The sequence below is a fragment of the Panthera onca genome, chromosome D2, assembly GCF_046562875.1.
Source record: "Panthera onca isolate mPanOnc1 chromosome D2, mPanOnc1 haplotype 2, whole genome shotgun sequence".
NCBI lineage: Eukaryota > Metazoa > Chordata > Mammalia > Carnivora > Felidae > Panthera > Panthera onca.
The window spans coordinates 25,731,477-25,750,117 of NC_138349.1; the positions used below are offsets into that span (position 1 = coordinate 25,731,477).

Sequence of the window (18,641 nt, forward strand, 5' to 3'; positions counted from 1 at the left end):
AGATTTTTACTTATCTTTTTTAAGTTTTTTAATTTATTTTTAAAGAGAGCAAACAAGTGAGCATGAGCAAGGGAGGGGTAAAAAGAGAGGGAGGACAGAACGGAGAGAGAGAATTCCAAGCAGGCTCTGCACTGTCAGCACACAGCCAGACATGGGGCTTGAACTCACAAACTATGAAATCATAACCTGAGCTGAGATCCAGAGTCAGATGCTCAACCAACTGAGCCACCCAGGCGCCCCTTCAGCACTAGATATATATATTTTTTAATTTCTATCTACAAGGTGCCTGGGTGGCTCAGTTGGTTAAGTACCCGACTTCGGCTCAGGTCATGATCTCATGGTTTGTGAGTTCGAGCCCTGTGTTGGGCTCTGTACTGACAGCTCAGAGCCTGGAGACTGCTTTGTGCTCTGTATCTCCCTCTCTCACTGCCCCTCGCCTGCTGTGCTCTGTCTCTCTCCCTCTTAAAATAATAAACATTAAAAAAATTTTAAAAAGTTTTATCTTGGGGGCACTTAAAGAGGGCTGTATCTTCCATTTGTATGTGTATACATACAAAATTGATCCGTTTTCCATCTAAAATCTACATCTATTTCTTCTGGTGGCACCTGGGTGGCTCAGTCGGTTAAGCGTTCGACTTTGGCTCAGGTCATGATCTCACGGTTTGTGAGTTCGAGCCCCATGTCGGGCTCTGTGCTGACAGCTCAGAGCCTGGAGACTGCTTCGGATTCTGTGTCTCCCTCACTCTCTGCCCCTCCCCCACTTGTGCTCTGTCTCTCTCTATCAAAAACAAATAAAATGTAAAAAAAAAAAATTAAAAAAAAAATAAAGAAAAAAAAAATAAAATAAAATCTACATCTATTTCTTCTTATGAAGTTATTTCCTCAGTGTAAAAAACAAAATTAAAAATTCTAGTCCTCAATACTTATTTTAGGCATCCATTTCAGATCTACTTTGTTAGCTTAGCTAAGATTCCATATTTATAAAATAGAGTATAAAACTAAACATGGGAAAAGAAACCCACTAGAGTTTTGGAAATGAAGATAAAACTAAGTTAGCAGTCTGACATATCTGCTCATATTCTAAATGTATTACATTTATAAGTATTAAGTCTACATATAAAAATTTACGGTAAAAAATAATTAACCAGTCTTTTTATTTTTTTTTAATTAATTTATTTTTTGAGAGAGAGACAAAGAGCGAGATTGAGTGGGGGAGAGGCAGAGAAAAAGAGAGAGAGAGAATCCCAAGCAGGCTCCACACTGTCAGCCTGGAGCCTGACGCAGGGCTAGATCCTACGAAAGCTAAGGTTAAGACCTGAGCCCAAATCAAGAGCTGGATGCTTAACCAACTGAGCCACCCAGGCACCCCAACCAGTCTTTTTAAAGCTTGTCTTTTTGAAAATGAAATCCATCCTTTCTTTTTGAAGCATCTTTACATTAGTTGTCTATACTATGGGAGTTAATGAATAATTATTTATCCACTATTTATTTATATTTAAATATTTAAAAAATTAACATGGAGTAATTCTCCATGTTTTACATATTTAAGCCATAACTGAACAGTATTAAGTCACATACATATAGAGCAAAGTCTCAGCACAAATTCAAATGTTTTATTTAAGGGAAGAAACTTACCCAACTTAATATCTCCATCTAAGGTAAAAAGAATGTTGCCAGCCTTCAGATCTCTGTGGATGATTTTATTATCATGTAAGTAGTTCAAAGCCTCTAGAGTCTGTTTACAAACTACTTGTATTTGGGACTCAGTTAATGGTCTCTCAAGTTCTGTAAGGAAAGGGTAAACAAATCTGCATTGTTATCTAGTGAAAACACACCGGCAATATATGTATCTTTACCATCACTGTCAAAGATTGCACATAGTGAATTTATTTTTTTTACAATGAATTCATTTTAGAAGAACTAAATATCTGCAAAGATTACTTTTCCTCATATATTTAACATTTCATTTTAGAAATTTTGTAACGATTATTTAAAAGTATAAAATGTAATTAAGCTGATTTCTTAATTTATTGAACTTCACTCAATAAGATACATATGTATAAATGTTTTAAATCCTTTAAGAATAACTTAAAATATAAAATAAACAAAATAAAGAATAAAAAGATGTTTACCAAGCATCACAGCGTCCACTGCTCCACCTGCACAAAATTCAATGAGGATCTGCAGGCAAACAAAAAAAGCACGTGTCTAACAGGACAGTGAGTAGTTTTTCTTCAATTTAGCAAAAAGATAAATAACTAGGTTATGAAAACAATATTACACTGACCATAAAGGGTTTTTTTTGTTTAAAGAGTTAAGAGTCTTAATGATATACATTTTGAGAAAGCACAAAGAGAACACATTGTAGGCATATGTGCATTTTTAAATCACCATTTTTAGTGTCCCTGCTTCTCTAAAATTACTAGGTACACAATTTTTATTCAGGACAGTATTATATATCCATCTCATTACCACCGACAGATTTTATTATACTCATTTTTAATGTAACTGTGTTTTAAGTGATCAAATCTATTTTTTAACTTTACTAGTAGGAATAAATCCTAAAAATACTTAAGAGACTTCTTTTAGTTAAAATACACACAGACACACGTACATACACACACACACACAGACATACACAAAGCTTCAGATCATAGTTCAATGATTACATCCTGAGGGAGGCCTTCCCGGATCTCCCTGGTATATACCACCATGTACGTTTCTCTCTTATCCCATCACAGTTGTAATTTTATATATATCATAATTCATTGAATTATTAATTATAGATAATTAATATCAATCTCTCCCACTAGACTATATCTCACAGTTGTCCAACTTTTTATTTTGCAACAATCTCAAGTAAAGATCTTATCTGGTTATTATCTAGGAATTCATTTTCATTAGAATCTCCGGGAACATTCTGCTAGAGCCCTGAACAACTATATTAGAGGACACCACACTGATGATAATTATAAGATAGTTTTTTTAATTACTTAGCTTGTCAAATTGTGTAGCTTCCTGCTTTTTCCCCTTTGTATAATAATACTCTTATTTTTTTACAGGTGTTTGCCAGTTACAGATGGTTTTCAAATTCATTATATCATTTGAAAAATAGGTCATTACTCATCTTATAGATGAGTAAATACACTCAAAGGTTAACTGACTTATTCAACATAGCAACACCAGGATCAAAAAATATAGGGCTTTTGATTTCCAATCAGATATTACTTCTACTACATACTCCTAGCATTTCTCTCATAACACTTTCCTTCAAGGAGAAAAGAAACTCCATTTCAGAAAGCCATCTTGATTAAATGAGTGTCAGTTTGGAGCAAATGGTTGACCAGCTATTATAATAAATATTTTATTTCTATATGCACTTGTGCCTAATGTTTTCTAAAATGAACAAAATTTATATATTCAGCCTTAGCTACTACTATTCAAAGGTGAGTCTGGTGAATAGAAAATAAATATTTAATATTTCTAATAAGTATTCTGTAATTTATTACATGATTTACAAAAAGTTTAGGATAAGAAATTTAAAACAATTTCTAAGAAAACAAATTTCCAAAAAATTTAAATGCCTAAATTTATTTATTTTTTTTTTAACGTCTTATTTATTTTTGAGACAGAGAGAGACAGAGCATGAATGGGGCAGGAGCAGAGAGAAAGGGAGACACAGAATCGGAAGCAGGCTCCAGGCTCTGAGCCATCAGCCCAGAGCCCGACGCAGGGCTCGAACTCACGGACTGCGAGATCGCGACCTGAGCGGAAGTCAGACGCTTAACCGACTGAGCCACCCAGGTGCCCCTAAATGCCTAAATTTAAATTACAAACAAGAGAACTCATTTAATTTCATAATTTAGAAAATTTAATATTCTTAACCAAGTTTCTCCGTTTGGGTCCAATGTCAAACTATCATGAAATACTGTACAATTTGAAATATTCATTTGAGGGGCGCCTGGGTGGTTCAGCTGGTTAAGCGTCCAACTTCTGCTCAGGTCATGATCTCACAGTTCGTGGGTTCCAGCCCCACGTCAGGCTCTGTGCTGATAGCTCAGAGCCTGGAGCCTGCTTAGGATTCTGTGTCTCCCTTTCTCCTGCCCCTCCCCTGATCGTGCTCTGTCTCTCTGTCTCTCTCAGAAATAAATAAACATTTGAAATATTCATCTGAACATCTGCTGAAGCTAGGATAATTATGTTGTTAATGACCCTCTCATCAGATCAACTCCCATTCAAGTAACATAAGTAATAAAACAGAAGAGATAATACATAAAATAGACTACCACAACTTAGAAATCTCTTTCAGACAATTAACTCATTTTGGCTCTTATAATAATATCAATAGAAAATAGTTACCCAAAGATTGTTCTCATAATAGAAGGCATCTAGAAGTTTGACTATATTTGGATGATCACAAGATGCTAATATATCAATCTCAACCATGTAATCTTCAAGTTCTTCTTCAGATTTCGTGTCAATCACCTTTGCAGCAGCTAAAACATTGGTCTCTTTATTCTGAGCCTAAAAATGAAAGCATCACAAGTGTCACACTTACAATGTACACTTGACTTTTTAAATTTTATTTTCTTTTTAAAATAAACTTTATCTTTTTAGAGTAGTTTCGGGTTCACAGCAAAGTTGGGAGTGTTCTCATGTAGTCCCAGCCCCTACAAATGCACAGCCTCTCCCATTATCAACATCCTGCCCCACAGTAGTACATTTGTTACAACTGATGAACCTTCATTGACACATCATCCCCAAAGACCACTGTTTACATTAGGATTCACTCTTAGTGTGTACTCTATGGGTTTTGACAAATGTATGATATGTATCTACCATTATATCATACAGAATGGTTTCACTGCTCTAAATAACCTCTATGCTCAGGTTATTCATCCCTCCCTTTTTCCTAACCACTATCAACCAGTGATCATTTCACTGCATCCACAGTTTAGCTTTTCTAGAATTATCACATAACTGGAATCATACAGTATGTAGCCTTTTCAGATTGGCTTCCTTCACTTAGTAACATGCATTTAAATTTCCTTCATGTCTTATCATGGTTTAATAGTTCATTTCTTTTTAGGACTAAATAGTCCATTACATATAGATGTGCCAGTTTGTTTATCCATTCATCCACTGAAAGCATCTTGGATATTTCCAAGTGTTAGCAATTATGAATAAAGCTGCTATCAACATCCATGTGCAGGTTTTTGTGTGGACCTAAGTTTTCAACTTCTTTGGGTAAACACCAAGGAACACAATTTCTAGATCATATGGTAAGACTCTGTTTAGTTTTATAAGAAATTGCCAAACTGTACCATTTTGCATTCCCACCAGCAATGAACAAGAGTTCCTGTTGCTCCACACATGCTCGCCTGCACTTGGTGTTGTCAGTATGAATTTTTTGTCATTCTAAAGGTATGCAGTGGTTTCTCCTTTTTTAATTTGCAATTTCCTAATATATAATAATATAAGCATCCTTTCATATGCTTACTGGCCACCTTCTCTAGTGAGGTGTCTGTCCAGATACTTGGCTCATTTTTTAAAAATATTTTTTTTAATATTTATTTTTGAGAGAGAGATAGAGAGAGAGAGAGCGAGCAAGGAGGGACAGAGAGACAGGAAGACACAGAATCCGAAGCAGGCTCCAGGTGTTAGCTGTCAGCACGTAGCATGATGCGGGGCTCAAACTCATGAACTATGAGATCATGACCTGAGCCAAAGTCGGACACTTAACCGACTGAGCCACCCAGGGACCCCATATTTGGCTCAGTTTTTAATGAAACTGTTGGTTTTCTAATTGCTCAGTTTTAAGAGTTATTTATATATTTTGAGTAACAATCCTTTATCAGATATGTTTTTGCAAATATTTTCTCCCAGTCAGTGGCTTGTCTTCTCATTCTCTTGACATGCTTATTTTTAAAAGATAGCCTCAATATGTATATTAAGTCACATATGCTATGCACTGTGCTAAGTGTTTTGTATACACATAGAATAGTGTTTTACACTGCAGGCTCTACTGGTCAGACAAAGTTCAAATTCTGATTCTGCCACTTACTATGTTGCCTGAGGCAACTTAAAAAATCTCTCTGTTTTAGTTTCCTTATCAGTAAAATATATTAACATCGCACAAGTTTGTGAAAATTAAGATAAGTATTAGCCAAGTGAAAAAATACATATAAACATTTAATAAAATGCCTGCCACAGATAGTAAGAATTCAATAATGTTAGCTATAATTATTCCTATTATTTAATCCTCACACCAACTATGTGATATGTTATTATCCTTAGAGGGGGACATACAAACTTGGAGAAATCAAAAAGCTTCCCCAAGGTCATGCAGTAAGAGGCAAAATCAGGATTCAAATCTAGGTCTGTTTCCAAAGCCCTTTCTTTATCTGAATCATTCTATTACCCTTTCCAGTTTTCCTATCTTTCCATCAGTTTATTTTTCTTTATACTTAGTACGTTAACTTTTCCATTTTTTCTTTCTTTCTCTTTCTTTCTTTCTTTCCATTTTCTATATTTTTCTTTGTACTTAGTACTTTAACTCTTCCATTTTCTTTCTTTGGTTGAGTAAGTTTTCACTTCCATTTATTATAAATGAAAGGTTTCCAAGTATGCTACAGGAGCCAAGATCATTTGTTTAAAAATTAGGAATCAGATCTTAAAATACTAAGTAGGTTTTTAAAAGACATTTCAATATTATATATTATCACTGCTTCAGCAAAACTGCATCTATTACCCTTTAAAAAAATACCAAACTTTTAAAAGCTACTAATAAAAATTTCAATATATAATGTCCAAATCCTACTTTTAAGAATTTATCATAAAGAGATAATTTTATAAAATAAAAAATATGCATACACAAAAATATTCATCAACACACTATTTAGAGTAAAGAAAACTGAATGACCATAAATGTCCATTAACAGGAACCTGCTTAAATAATTCAGCATAGTTCTACAATGGAAAATTATGCAGCCATTAAAATCAATAACTAATCAATTAATATTTCAGATGTAACAATAGCTATAATATAACACTGAACGGAACAAAGGCAACTTGCTAAACATGAGAGGTAAGCAATTTTACAGAAAGTATACATCCACTTTCACATACAAATAGCTGCACAAGAAGTATCTGGAGAGACATCATCAGTGAGAATGGTGGAGTTTCAAGTATTTTTTACTTTTTTTGTATTTTTCATACTGTTTGAATTTTTTAAATGAATGGATTATTTTTACAGATGCAATAAAGTACCAAAAATTGTATCAGTATATGGGAGATTTCTTAGGGATCTATTATCTAACCTTGGAAATGATGATGAAAAGATAAAGCAGGTATCAGCCTGTATATGGTAATTTTCCTAAGTAGATTGTTGCTATGTTTTACTTAAGAAAAAACAAAAGTAAAAAGTAATACTAATTACTACTTAAGTAATTAAATAACCCTAAGGCTCAGGGTTCAGAAAATATGTTTTGGATAAAAAGAGAACTTTATACTGGTCATCACTACCACTCTAGAAGAACAGTCTGATCTACCACATTTTGTCAAATCTAGGATGCCTTTTAAGATGCACCACTATCTTATGTTCCACTAAGGAAGAAAATCTGCCAATTAAACTATGACAAGATTTTATCATTTTGAATTCTTATACCTTTTTAAAGAGCTCTTTTGGACACATTCAAATATGTATCCATTCTCCTTGTGCATACGTAAGAAATTAAACGCCTTTTGGTATTTAAGTTGAACACTTCTGAAACACTTTGTCACTCAGTTATCTAATGTCTGTGTTTTTCCACAGGACATCATTCTCTGGCCATTAAAAGCTTTGGTGATGCAGCATTTCTTAAAAGAGTGCTCCCCTACTACTGTCACCAAAATTTTCTTTGAAACCATAGACTCCCGTTTTCCAATTATAATACTGATACTGTCTTGATCTTAACACAGGTGCTACAAGATTTTTAGATAACAATCAGTCCTCACATTCTTTCTTCCAAAGGCCCTTAAATAGTTTACTGATTGAAACATCAAGGGGCTGCAACTACATGACACTAGGGATACAACTAAGTTCACAATGCACAGGCAATGACAAAGAGAGCACGACTTCCACCTTGGCCAACAAAAATACGAAGGCATCTTTGGATAAAAGACATATCCCTTCCAAAGATGTCAAAAAGTAAAAAAGTCTGTCATAACTAGCGAAACATGGTATCAAGTCTGTCTCTCAAAGAAAGAGACTACACTGGAGCCAATGATAATTAGAATTCATCATCTTCTGAGCCAGAGGAAACAAGCCAGTGAGAGGTAAGCCGTTCTCTCACTATTTTACCGTAATACTTTGGGAGGAAAAAGACCAGAGGAGCTGTCCTTGAACAGCAACACTATAATATATGAGCCCTTAGGAGACCATGTGGGGTTAAAAGTCATCCTGCTTCTGCACGCTTCTACTGATGTCCTTTAAGATTTTAAAGATGTGCCTTGTAAGTGGAATGGAAAAAATAATTAACACTAGATAACCTTTAAAGTTATTTTAAGAAATAACATTTTTTAAAGTTTTAAGTAACCTCTATACCTAACCTGGGGCTTGAAATCACAATCCTAAGATCAAGGGTCACATGTTCTTCCAATTGAGCCAGCCAGGAGCCTCTCTAAACTTCTTTATAGTAACAAATTTCATTATTCCATTCCTGTGGATAAAATTAAGCCAACAATGGTACCACTTGGTTTACTATAAATAATAAATAAAAGTAACATTAGAAAATAAAGCATGTCAGGGTGCCTGCAGTGGCTCAGTCAGTTAAGAGTTTGACTTCAGCTCGGGTCATGATCTCATGGTTCCTGAGTTTGAGCCCCACAGTGGGGCATTGTCAGTGCCGAGCCTGCTTGGGGTTCTCTCTCCCTCTCTCCCTGCCCCTCCCCCACCCTCAAAATAAATAAACTTAAGAAAGTATAGTGTCTCTTACATTATTGCTTGGAAATAACTTGATTACTCATCAGGATCTGATTCTAGAGAACTCGGAAAATCAAAATTGAAATAAATACTGGTAAATGTGTGAAACTATACTTTGAACAAATAAAATGTTAAAAAAAGAAACAGCTTCACCTAACTAAAAGCACAAAAATTCTTCATATAAAGATTTAATGTAATAATTAAACAAATGTTAATAATGGAATAACGAATACCCAGATATTAATTTAAAGAAGATATAACTGGGGTGCCTGGGTGGCTTGGTCAGTTAAGTGTCCAACTCTTGATTTCAGCTCAGGTCATGATCTCCAGTTCGTGGGTTCGAGCCCCACATCCTCCTTGAGATGCTTTCTCCTTCTCTCTGTGCCCCTCCCTGGCTCTCTCTCTCTCTCTCTCTCCCTCTCCCCTCTCTCATAAACAGATATATAAGATATAACTTCTGATAAAAAGTTTTCAAAGATCAGTCATGATCACTTAAAAATCAGTATGTTTTTATTTTCATGGATCATGAATAAAGCCTGGCTACATTATATAAACAAGTAAGTGACTACAGGGAAAACAATGAGTTTCCTGAACTGGTTGCATGTTCTAAAAGAAGCAGGGTAAAAACTATATCCTCTTATATTACACTTGTTTTAACAGTGGTTATTTCCTGGGTGGTAAGAATATAAGTGATTTTTAAACCTTCATTTATTTTCTTTCTATATTCCTACATTTTCTAAAGCTCTTTTATACTTATATAATGAGAAATATATTTCAATACAATTCTCAGCTGGCAACTGAAACACCAGCACAGAAAATATAGATGACTTTTTTAGTAACACAGAAGTGTTAGTCAATCAAAAGGGGAAGACCAAAAAATAAAAATGAACAAATTAATTAAAAAGAATCTAAAAGACAAAAAATAAAAAGAGAGAGAAATTAATTCAATCACTTCAATAATCACTGAGAGTGATTTACTGATTTAGATGATTTATCTAAAGGCTGAGAGTTCAAAGGTATTTATTCCTCCTCCTACCAAGAGGTAAGACCCTAACTGTCCAGTGTATAAAGATACACAACCACAACAAAATACAAAAACCAAACAATCAAAATTATAGTTCATAAACATCAACTACATACAAGACACTAGTCAGAGCTGTAGAAACACAAACACTCCACAAACATCGGTTGTAGGAAAGAAACACAGTATAAAGATCTACTGAAAGTGTACTCAAGAGTTGATCTGCTAAAATCAATTCATTCTTTCAATAAATACTTATTGAATGCCTTCTATGTGTCAGGTACTGTTCCAGATACGGACAATATAAAGAATATACAAAAATCTCTCTGCCCTCATGATACTTATAACTGTGGGGAGAGGATAGTCAATAGGTAAATAAAGAATATATTAGTAATTATACTATGGAAAAAATAAGGTAATAAGAAAGATGAGGAGGTGGCTGAGTGGGCAGGTACACAGGGAAGAAGTTACAATTTAAATAGGGTAGTTAAGTTAGACCTCACGAGAAGATGACAAGCATATCAAGATTAATAAATTCAATGATTATGTTTTTTGAGCTATGTAGTTAAACTGGAAATTTTAGTGTTTTGCAAAGAAACAGGTTATAAAAATCTCAAATTCTTCCAAGTATGATAGTCTATATAATAATATCCATTAAGTTTTAGATGATATTATTCCCTGAGTAGTTACCTTGCACCAAACATTGCTCTCTGCACTCTCCACTTATTAACTTATTTAATCTTTGTATCAGAAAAGGCCCCACCACAGGAAGAAATCAATATATTTTAATAGAGACAATGTCATTATTAATTATGTTGATATGTAGACAACTAAAAAGATAAAGAATGAGAAAAATGAGGGATGTAACAACTACAGGGAAAAGCTACCACCCACAGGACTAGAGAGTCAAGGTAAGAGACTGGAATTATTAAAATCCAGAGGCTTGCAGGGAAGGTTCTAAACAGCTGAAACTCAGATCCCTGAGGAGAGTGCTGCTCAGCTGATGTCAACCTCTCTGATTTTGGAAGAGGGGTCCTATGGGACTGGGGTACCTTTTGAGGAAGGGGGGCTAGCCAACAGCAGCTGGTGTTATGAAGGGTTATGATGAGGCCAGCTCTTGAGTACCGGAAAAACTATTAACTGGATTCAACTGCTGCTATCTAGAGAAACTGCTGTTGCTAGGATGAAGAAGTCCACCAGAATGGTGGTCACACTAACAGAAAAGCAGACAGGGAGCCCTCAAGAAACAGAGAGAAAGGCGCGAGTCCCTTCTTCCTCCTCCACCTTGCAGCCTCCCCCTAGCACCCTGTACTTGTGAAACCTAAAAGTGAGCATCTGGCAAGGTAGAAATGAGTTCTGCAGAATCTCACAATAGTATTACAAAGCAGGGCAGAGAAGGGTGTGTTTGGAGCTGAAAAACAATAATTTAATAGTTGGCATAATCCTTCTAAAATGATCAGGGTGACAGACGAGAGAATGAAGGAACAGAGTAGTATGAAGTATCTAGGTAATAAATATCTAGAGTTCCAAAGAACTGTTAAGTGAGAAGGGAGGAAACAGCACTGAAGAAAACATACGGTTTGACTCTTGATACTACTGCTACCTGTTTCCTACCTGTTTCGATTATATGCTACTTCTAGTGATCTCTTCAGAGTCCTGGTAAGATTTTGATAGGAACAAGGGTCAAATAAGTAAAATTATTCAACATCACTTAGTAAAGACATCCAGTTGATTTCCATTATTTGTGGTAGTTATGTTCTCTAAAGTCGCTATAGACGTAAAGTAGTTATGGGCATGAACACTGTTAGCAAATACTGACCCATTGCTCCTAGGAGAAATATGTACACAAACAAACATATCCTATATAGATTATAACCTTATATCCTAAAAATAATTCATCCTGGGAGATTCCATCCTCTTTATTTTACAAAGGAGAAAACAAGATTCAGAAGTGCCTTGCTTGAGGCAGCCCCAAAATAGGTGTACAGTTACAATTCAAATCCCATCCAAATGGGACCAAAGCCAGACTTCTTACACTACACTGCACTGCCCTCTACTGTCTCTCATCTTCCGGTCACAGCTGTGTGAGAGCTGAAACAAGAAGGTAGAGTGTCACTCTGTTACATCTCAGCTGGGAATGTGCACACTCACTCTCTGCAGCTCTGCACATACATGCAAATGACTGAAAGCACTGAGTACAGACTTTGGGGCTACAAATATATTTTAATAACAGACAAATTCACAAATAGAGAATCTGCAAATAATGAGTACTGACTGTACATGCGCTTTCCATAATTTCTGTAAAATATTACAGATATCCTTTCTCAAAAAACCATTTTAATGTCATTTTCTCAATTCTGCAAAAGTGAAAGGAATATACCTTATATTCTCTTTATATTCCAAAACACCATTTTATTTATATTGTTCTGGTTATTTTTGTTTAAAGTTAATTCATTTATTTTGAGAGAGAGCAAGCAAATGCATGCAAGCAGGAGAGGGGCAGAGAGAAAGGGAGAGAGATACCAAGGATACTCCACAGTGTCAGCACAGAGCCCCATGTGGGGCTCCAACTCACAAACTTTGAGATCATGACCTGAGCTGAAATCAAGAATCAGATGCTTAACCGACTGAGCCACTCAAGCATCCCATGTTCTGGTTATTTATTCAAAACTTAGTCATTGATCGGTCAAGATAACCACCAACAAAATGATGTCAATAATAAGATAACATTGGCTAAACCTGTACTTTCCAAAATGTTTCACCACTTCTCAGATCACACAGTCTTCTCACTTATTTCAAAAAAAATAAAGGTTTTTATATATTAGGGATGATAATTTCCACACAAATATTCTGAAATCTAAAATTATAAAGGACTAAAATGCATGGTGTTAAGGTAAGGAACTCACCGTGAATTTTACAAGGAAAGAAAAAAGAAAAGCCAGCATGTTAAAGTTATTTTTACAATCCTAAGTCTCAGTTACCTCTTTAAAACATAAATGTCTATGTGCTAGGAATTTAGACTTCATGTGGTATTGAGTAGAAAGCATAATATTTAATAAATGCCAAATAACTTTAACAGCATGATATAAAAATAATTACTTGACTGAAAGGAGACTTTCTTTCTCCTTTCATAGAAAAAGAGAGAGAAAAAATGAATATATGGAGGGAGAAAAAAATGTGAAAAGGGAAACTGTTAAGTGAAATAAAGTAATGGTGCAGAAGAGTATTTAAAAGTATGACCCAGGTTATGTGGGTCCATTTGTAACAACATGGTTGGAACTTGAAGGCATTATGCTAAGTGAAAAAAGTCAGATAGATAAAGACAAATACCATATGATCTCACTGATATGTGGAATCTAAAAACACAAACAAAAAACCAAGCTCACAGATACAGAAAACAGACAGGTGGTTGCCAGAGGCAGGGGGTAAGGGTAGGAGAAATGGGGGAAGGAGGTCAAAAGTACCAAATTACCAGTTATAAAATAATAAGTTACATGGATATAATGTACAGCATGGTGACTAGAATTAACAATGCTGTATTGTAAGTTTACTTATTTATTTTCAGAGAGACAGAAAGAGTGAACATTCAGTGGGGAAGGGGGGGAGAGAGAGAGAGAGAGAGAGAGAGAGAGAGAGAGAGAGAGAGATCCCAAGCAGGCTCGTGCTGTCAACAAAGAGAAGACACGGGGATCAAACTCATAAACCATGACATCGTGACACGAGCCAAAACCAAGAGTCGGGATGCTCAACAAACTGAGCCACCCAGGCACCCCTGTGATGACAACTTTTAAGATCTAGTCTCTTAGCAACGTTTAACATTTTTATTAAATTTTTTTGAAGGGGGGGGGGAGAGAGAGAGAGAGAGAGAGGGAGGGAGGGGGGAGGGGCAGAGAGAGAGAGAGGGAGATACACAATGTGAAGCAGGTTTCAGGCTCTGAGCTGTCAGCACAGAACAACTTTTAAACATGTAATACACCATTGGGGCACCTGGGTGGCTCAGCTGGTTGAACGTCTGACTCTTGATTTCAGCTTGGGTCATGATCTCATGGTTTGTGGATTTGAGCCCTGCATTGGCTCCTCACTGACAGCACAAGCCTGGTTGGGATTCTCTCTCTTTGCCCGCCCTCCCTCCCTCCCTTTCTCTCTCTAAAAAAACAAATAAACATGACAAAAATATTTTTAAAGTTCTCATCACAAGAAATTTTTTTTGTAACTCTGTAAGGTGACAAATCTTAACTAGACTTACTGTGATTACTTTCAACATATACACATATAGAGTGATTGTGTTGTACACCTGAAACTAATATAATGTTGTATGTCAATTAAAAATTTTTAAACGATAAAATATGACCTCTCACTTTATTTTAAAAAATTCAAACCTACAGAGAAAATGAATGAACTGAACAGTAAACATTCATATACCTATACACCTCACCAAGAGTCACCAATTGTTAACATTTTGTCACATTTGGTACTCTCATTCTCACACAAAGCATACGTACACATACATTTTACATATAGATATGTACACACAAGCACACACATACAGGCATTCCTTTTTTACTTACACCATCTGGAAGTAAGCTACATTCCACTTCCCAAAACTTCAGCATGTGTCCATGCTTGGTACCTTTGTTCACCAAGAACAAAGACGTTTTCCAACATAACTACAATTATCATGCCAAAAGAATTTAATAGATATACCTAATATATACTCCATATTTAAATTTCCTCAAATGTCTTTGAAAAATCTTTCATTGCTTACATTTAAAAAACCCAAACCATTTATTTGTAGAGTGTCCCACTATCTGGATTTGTCTGATTATTCTTCATATTAGATTCAAGTTAACTATTTTTGACAAGAATACTGCATTAGGTGATTATATATTTCTCATCAAATTACATTAGAAGACACGTAATGACACTTTGTCCTATTACTGGTGATTAACCTTAGATGTGATCACTTAAGACAGTATCCATCACATCTCTCTACTGTAAAAAGTACCTTTAAAGGGTGATAATTTCAAACCATGTATATAAATCCTGCTCTCCAAAACTTTTCACACAATGATCTTAGCATCTGTCAATAATCTTTGCCTAAATTATTATAGTATGGTTGCAAAATAGTGGTTTTTCCAATCTTATCAATCTTTATATATTAACTACCATTATTCTATTAAGTTGTTATTTTATCATTGATAGATTTGTTCAAACTACCCTGAACATTTGTCATGTCTCCGTTAATTTTTGAGCATGTCCATGCTTTCTGGTATAAGATATTCCAGGCTCCTTTGGGAAAAAAGGACTAGTGGGAAAGCTTTCACTTTTCAATTATTTCTGTACTTCCCTACCCCAGACCTGGATTAGTCATTTCAATGAGCCCTGGTTCTTTTTACTGTGGAATGGTATTTAGAAGCCAAGAGCTGGGAATGCTAGTTATAATATAATTATTTCTAGGCCATTTCAGGGAAAACAGGAATGTGTGTGTGTGTGTGTGTGTACTATCTCAAGTTCAAACTGAAACTTCCAATTCAAAAATCAATATCACAGGGTTCTTTCTTATCTTTTCTCCTTTCCAAGTTTCTAACTCCTTTTTCCCAGAATTTCAACCCTAATTTCTAAAACATCAATACACTGGGGCACGTGGGTGATTTGATCAGTTAAGCATCTGACTTCAGCTCAGGTCATGATCTCACGGTTCATGAGTTCAAGCCCCACATGCACTAACAGCTCAGAGCCTGCTTCAGAGCTCAGGGCCTGAAGCCTGCCTCAGATTCTCTGCCCCTCTGTTTCTCTCTGCTCCTCCCCTGCTTGCACTCTCTCTTTCAAAAATAAATAAATATTTTCAAAACAATCAACATAACTCATTTGCTCTATCCTACAATATTCCTATGATATATACAAAAGTAGTTCCAGAATTATGATATGAATATAACTACCAGTAACAAACCCATTTGACAATTCTTTCGCATTTGGGAAAAAGAACTGGTGGGAAGTCTTTTATTGTTCAATTTTATCATTTTTTATAGTGCTCAAAAATCTAACCATATTAATGCCCTCTTGAGTTTTTAAAAAATCGCTAACAAAAGTTATCTGGATGGTAGAATTATTTTTATGTATTTTTTATACTTTGCTATATTTTCAAAATAATAGCATTTAAATTTCTGGAAATGATTACGTTATTAGTTTTTTGGGTAGAAAGAGAGCCTCATATCAATCCACAGAGAAAATTAATTTCAGATAAACAAAAAGTAAAATTCCTTATAACTGAACTATCAAGAAGTCTAGAAGAATATATAGATAAACATTTATCTAATTTCTGGGTAGGGAAGGTTTTTCTAAGCATGAAAGCAAAAAGAAAAAAAAGTATCATATTGACAGGTTTTGTAGAATAAGGAAAAGAATACGTCTTTATATCAAAAAGGGGTGCCTGGGTGGATCAGTTGGTTTAGCATCCAACTTTGGCTCAGGTCATAATCTCATGGTTCATGAGTTTGAGCCCTGCATGGGGTGCTGCTCTGACAGCTCAGAGCTTGGAGCCTGCTTGAGTCTGTCTGTCTCTCTGTGTCCTTTCCCCACTCGTGCACTCTCAAAAATAAATAAATATAAAAAAATTTTTTAAAAGTACCATAAACTAAGGTAACTATACACTGCAGCATCTATGATAAAGTGTTCATTTCCATAATACATAAAAAATATTTACAAATCAACAAACTCTATTAGAATATGGATAGATTTTAAAAATGTGTAAAATCAAAAAAAATTGGAAAATGAAATAAACTGATACTCTTTTGCCTACTGAAAAAGTAAATACTTTTTTTTTAAAGGATAAGGGCTAACAATGAATTCAAGTTAAGGAACAAAGGCACAGAAAAAGACCAACTGTTGGGTTGTCTAAGTAGGTAGAACCTATGTACATATACATAAGTACATAAAAAAATATGAAAACATGTATATGAAACAGATAATAATAGGTACAACTAGGGAGATAATAGAAGGAACAATAATTGGAGTAATGGTCAAAGAAAACTAACTTTATTTCTAATAAGTTAATTTTTACAATAAATAGAAATTCTTTGTGTGATTAAAAATTAATTGAAAAATAAATTTGCACAACCTTTCTAGGATAATTTCACAGTAACCATTGATAAATGATCATTTATTTTGCCCTAGCAATTCTTCTATGAATTTGTCCTAAAGAAATAATAAACATCATGGAAATACATACTATGTATATATGAACATTTGATATATGATGCAGGCACCACAAAGCAGTAAGGAAAGGATGGTCTTTTCAGTAAATGGTGCTGGTACAAATGGGTACCTATACAAAAAAAAAAAAAAAAATGAAACTGTGGAGCAAAAGAAGCCAGACACAAGAGAACACATATATGATTACATATATATGAAGCCTGAAACAAACCAATAACTTGCAAAAGTCTAGGTAGTGGCAGTTTTGACTAGTATTATGACAGTGAAGAAAGGAGACAGATTCAAGAAATATTTTAAAATATTTTTTTCAGTTTATTTATTTTGAGAGAGAGAGCACGTGCCAGCTAGGGTACAGAGAGAGGGGGAGAACTCCAAGCAGTTCCATGCTAGGCACTAGCCTGACATGGGGCTCAATCTCATAACCATGAAATCATGACCTAAGCAAATATCAAGAGTCAGACACAAGAGTCAGTCACATCAAGTGACTGAGCCACCCAGGCGCCCCAAGAAATATTTAATAGATAGAATTAACAAGCCTTGGTGATTAATTGGGTTTGGTAGGTAAGGAAGAAGGAGGTGTTAAGAATGACCTCAGGTCTCTGGTCTGTGCAACTGGTAGACAGAGATGCCAATTACTGAATGGAAAACATAAAAGAAGCAAATACAGAGCTGACATCACGAGTTCAATTAGTTCATGTTTTGGACTTGTTGTTTAAGAAAACTATGAGATATCTAAGCGGAAATCTCTAACAGATACTTGGCTGCATGGGTCAGGAGTTCAAAAGGGAGGCCTTGGGGTAGAGACATAAATTGCATTTAGATGGTAATTGAAGCCATAGGAGAAGATGGATTCTCATAGGAAAAGAAAAAGAGAAGGGGACCTACACCCAAGTCCTGCTAAATCCCAACACTTAAAAGTCAGAAAGAGAAAGAAGAGCCAGCAAAAGCGTCTGAGGAGTAGAGACACAAGTGGGAAAAATATCAAGAATATGGTGATCTAAAAACCAAAAGTTGAGGTTTTTAAAGAATTGGTCAAGTGTCTCAAATGCCCCTGAGAATACAAGTATGATATAAGTACCTAATGAATTTAGAAACAACGGAAATCCTGAGACCATAGCAAGAACCACTACCTAGAGGGGTGGTTCAAATAAATTACACATAAAAATGTCACAGGACTCAGGGCGCTTGGGTGGCTCAGTCAGTTAAGCCTCTGACTTCAGCTCAAGTCATGATCTCACAGTCCATGAGTTCAAGCTCCGCGTTCGGCTCTGTGCTGACAGCTTGGAGCCTGGAGCCTGCTTTGGATTCTGTGTCTCCCTCTCTCTCTGCCCCTCCCCCATTTGTGTTCTTTTTTTTTTTTTTTTTTTTTTTTTTTTTCAACGTTTATTTATTTTTGGGACAGAGAGAGACAGAGCATGAACAGGGGAGGGACAGAGAGAGAGGGAG

The 18,641-nt window shown here is 35.3% G+C and overlaps 1 protein-coding gene across 2 annotated transcripts in view; it reads right to left on the reverse strand.

Moving 5' to 3' along the window:
• Positions 1-18,641, reverse strand: part of SLK (STE20 like kinase) — a 57,228-nt gene that overhangs the window by 32,912 nt on the left and 5,675 nt on the right. For both annotated transcript variants that reach the window (XM_060641577.3, XM_060641576.3), the window contains exons 2-4: positions 4,360-4,524; positions 2,133-2,181; positions 1,636-1,785 (exon numbers count right to left, since the gene is read on the reverse strand). In XM_060641577.3, the coding sequence (XP_060497560.1) occupies positions 1,636-1,785; positions 2,133-2,181; positions 4,360-4,524 (364 nt within the window). The remainder of the gene's footprint in view (positions 1-1,635; positions 1,786-2,132; positions 2,182-4,359; positions 4,525-18,641) is intronic.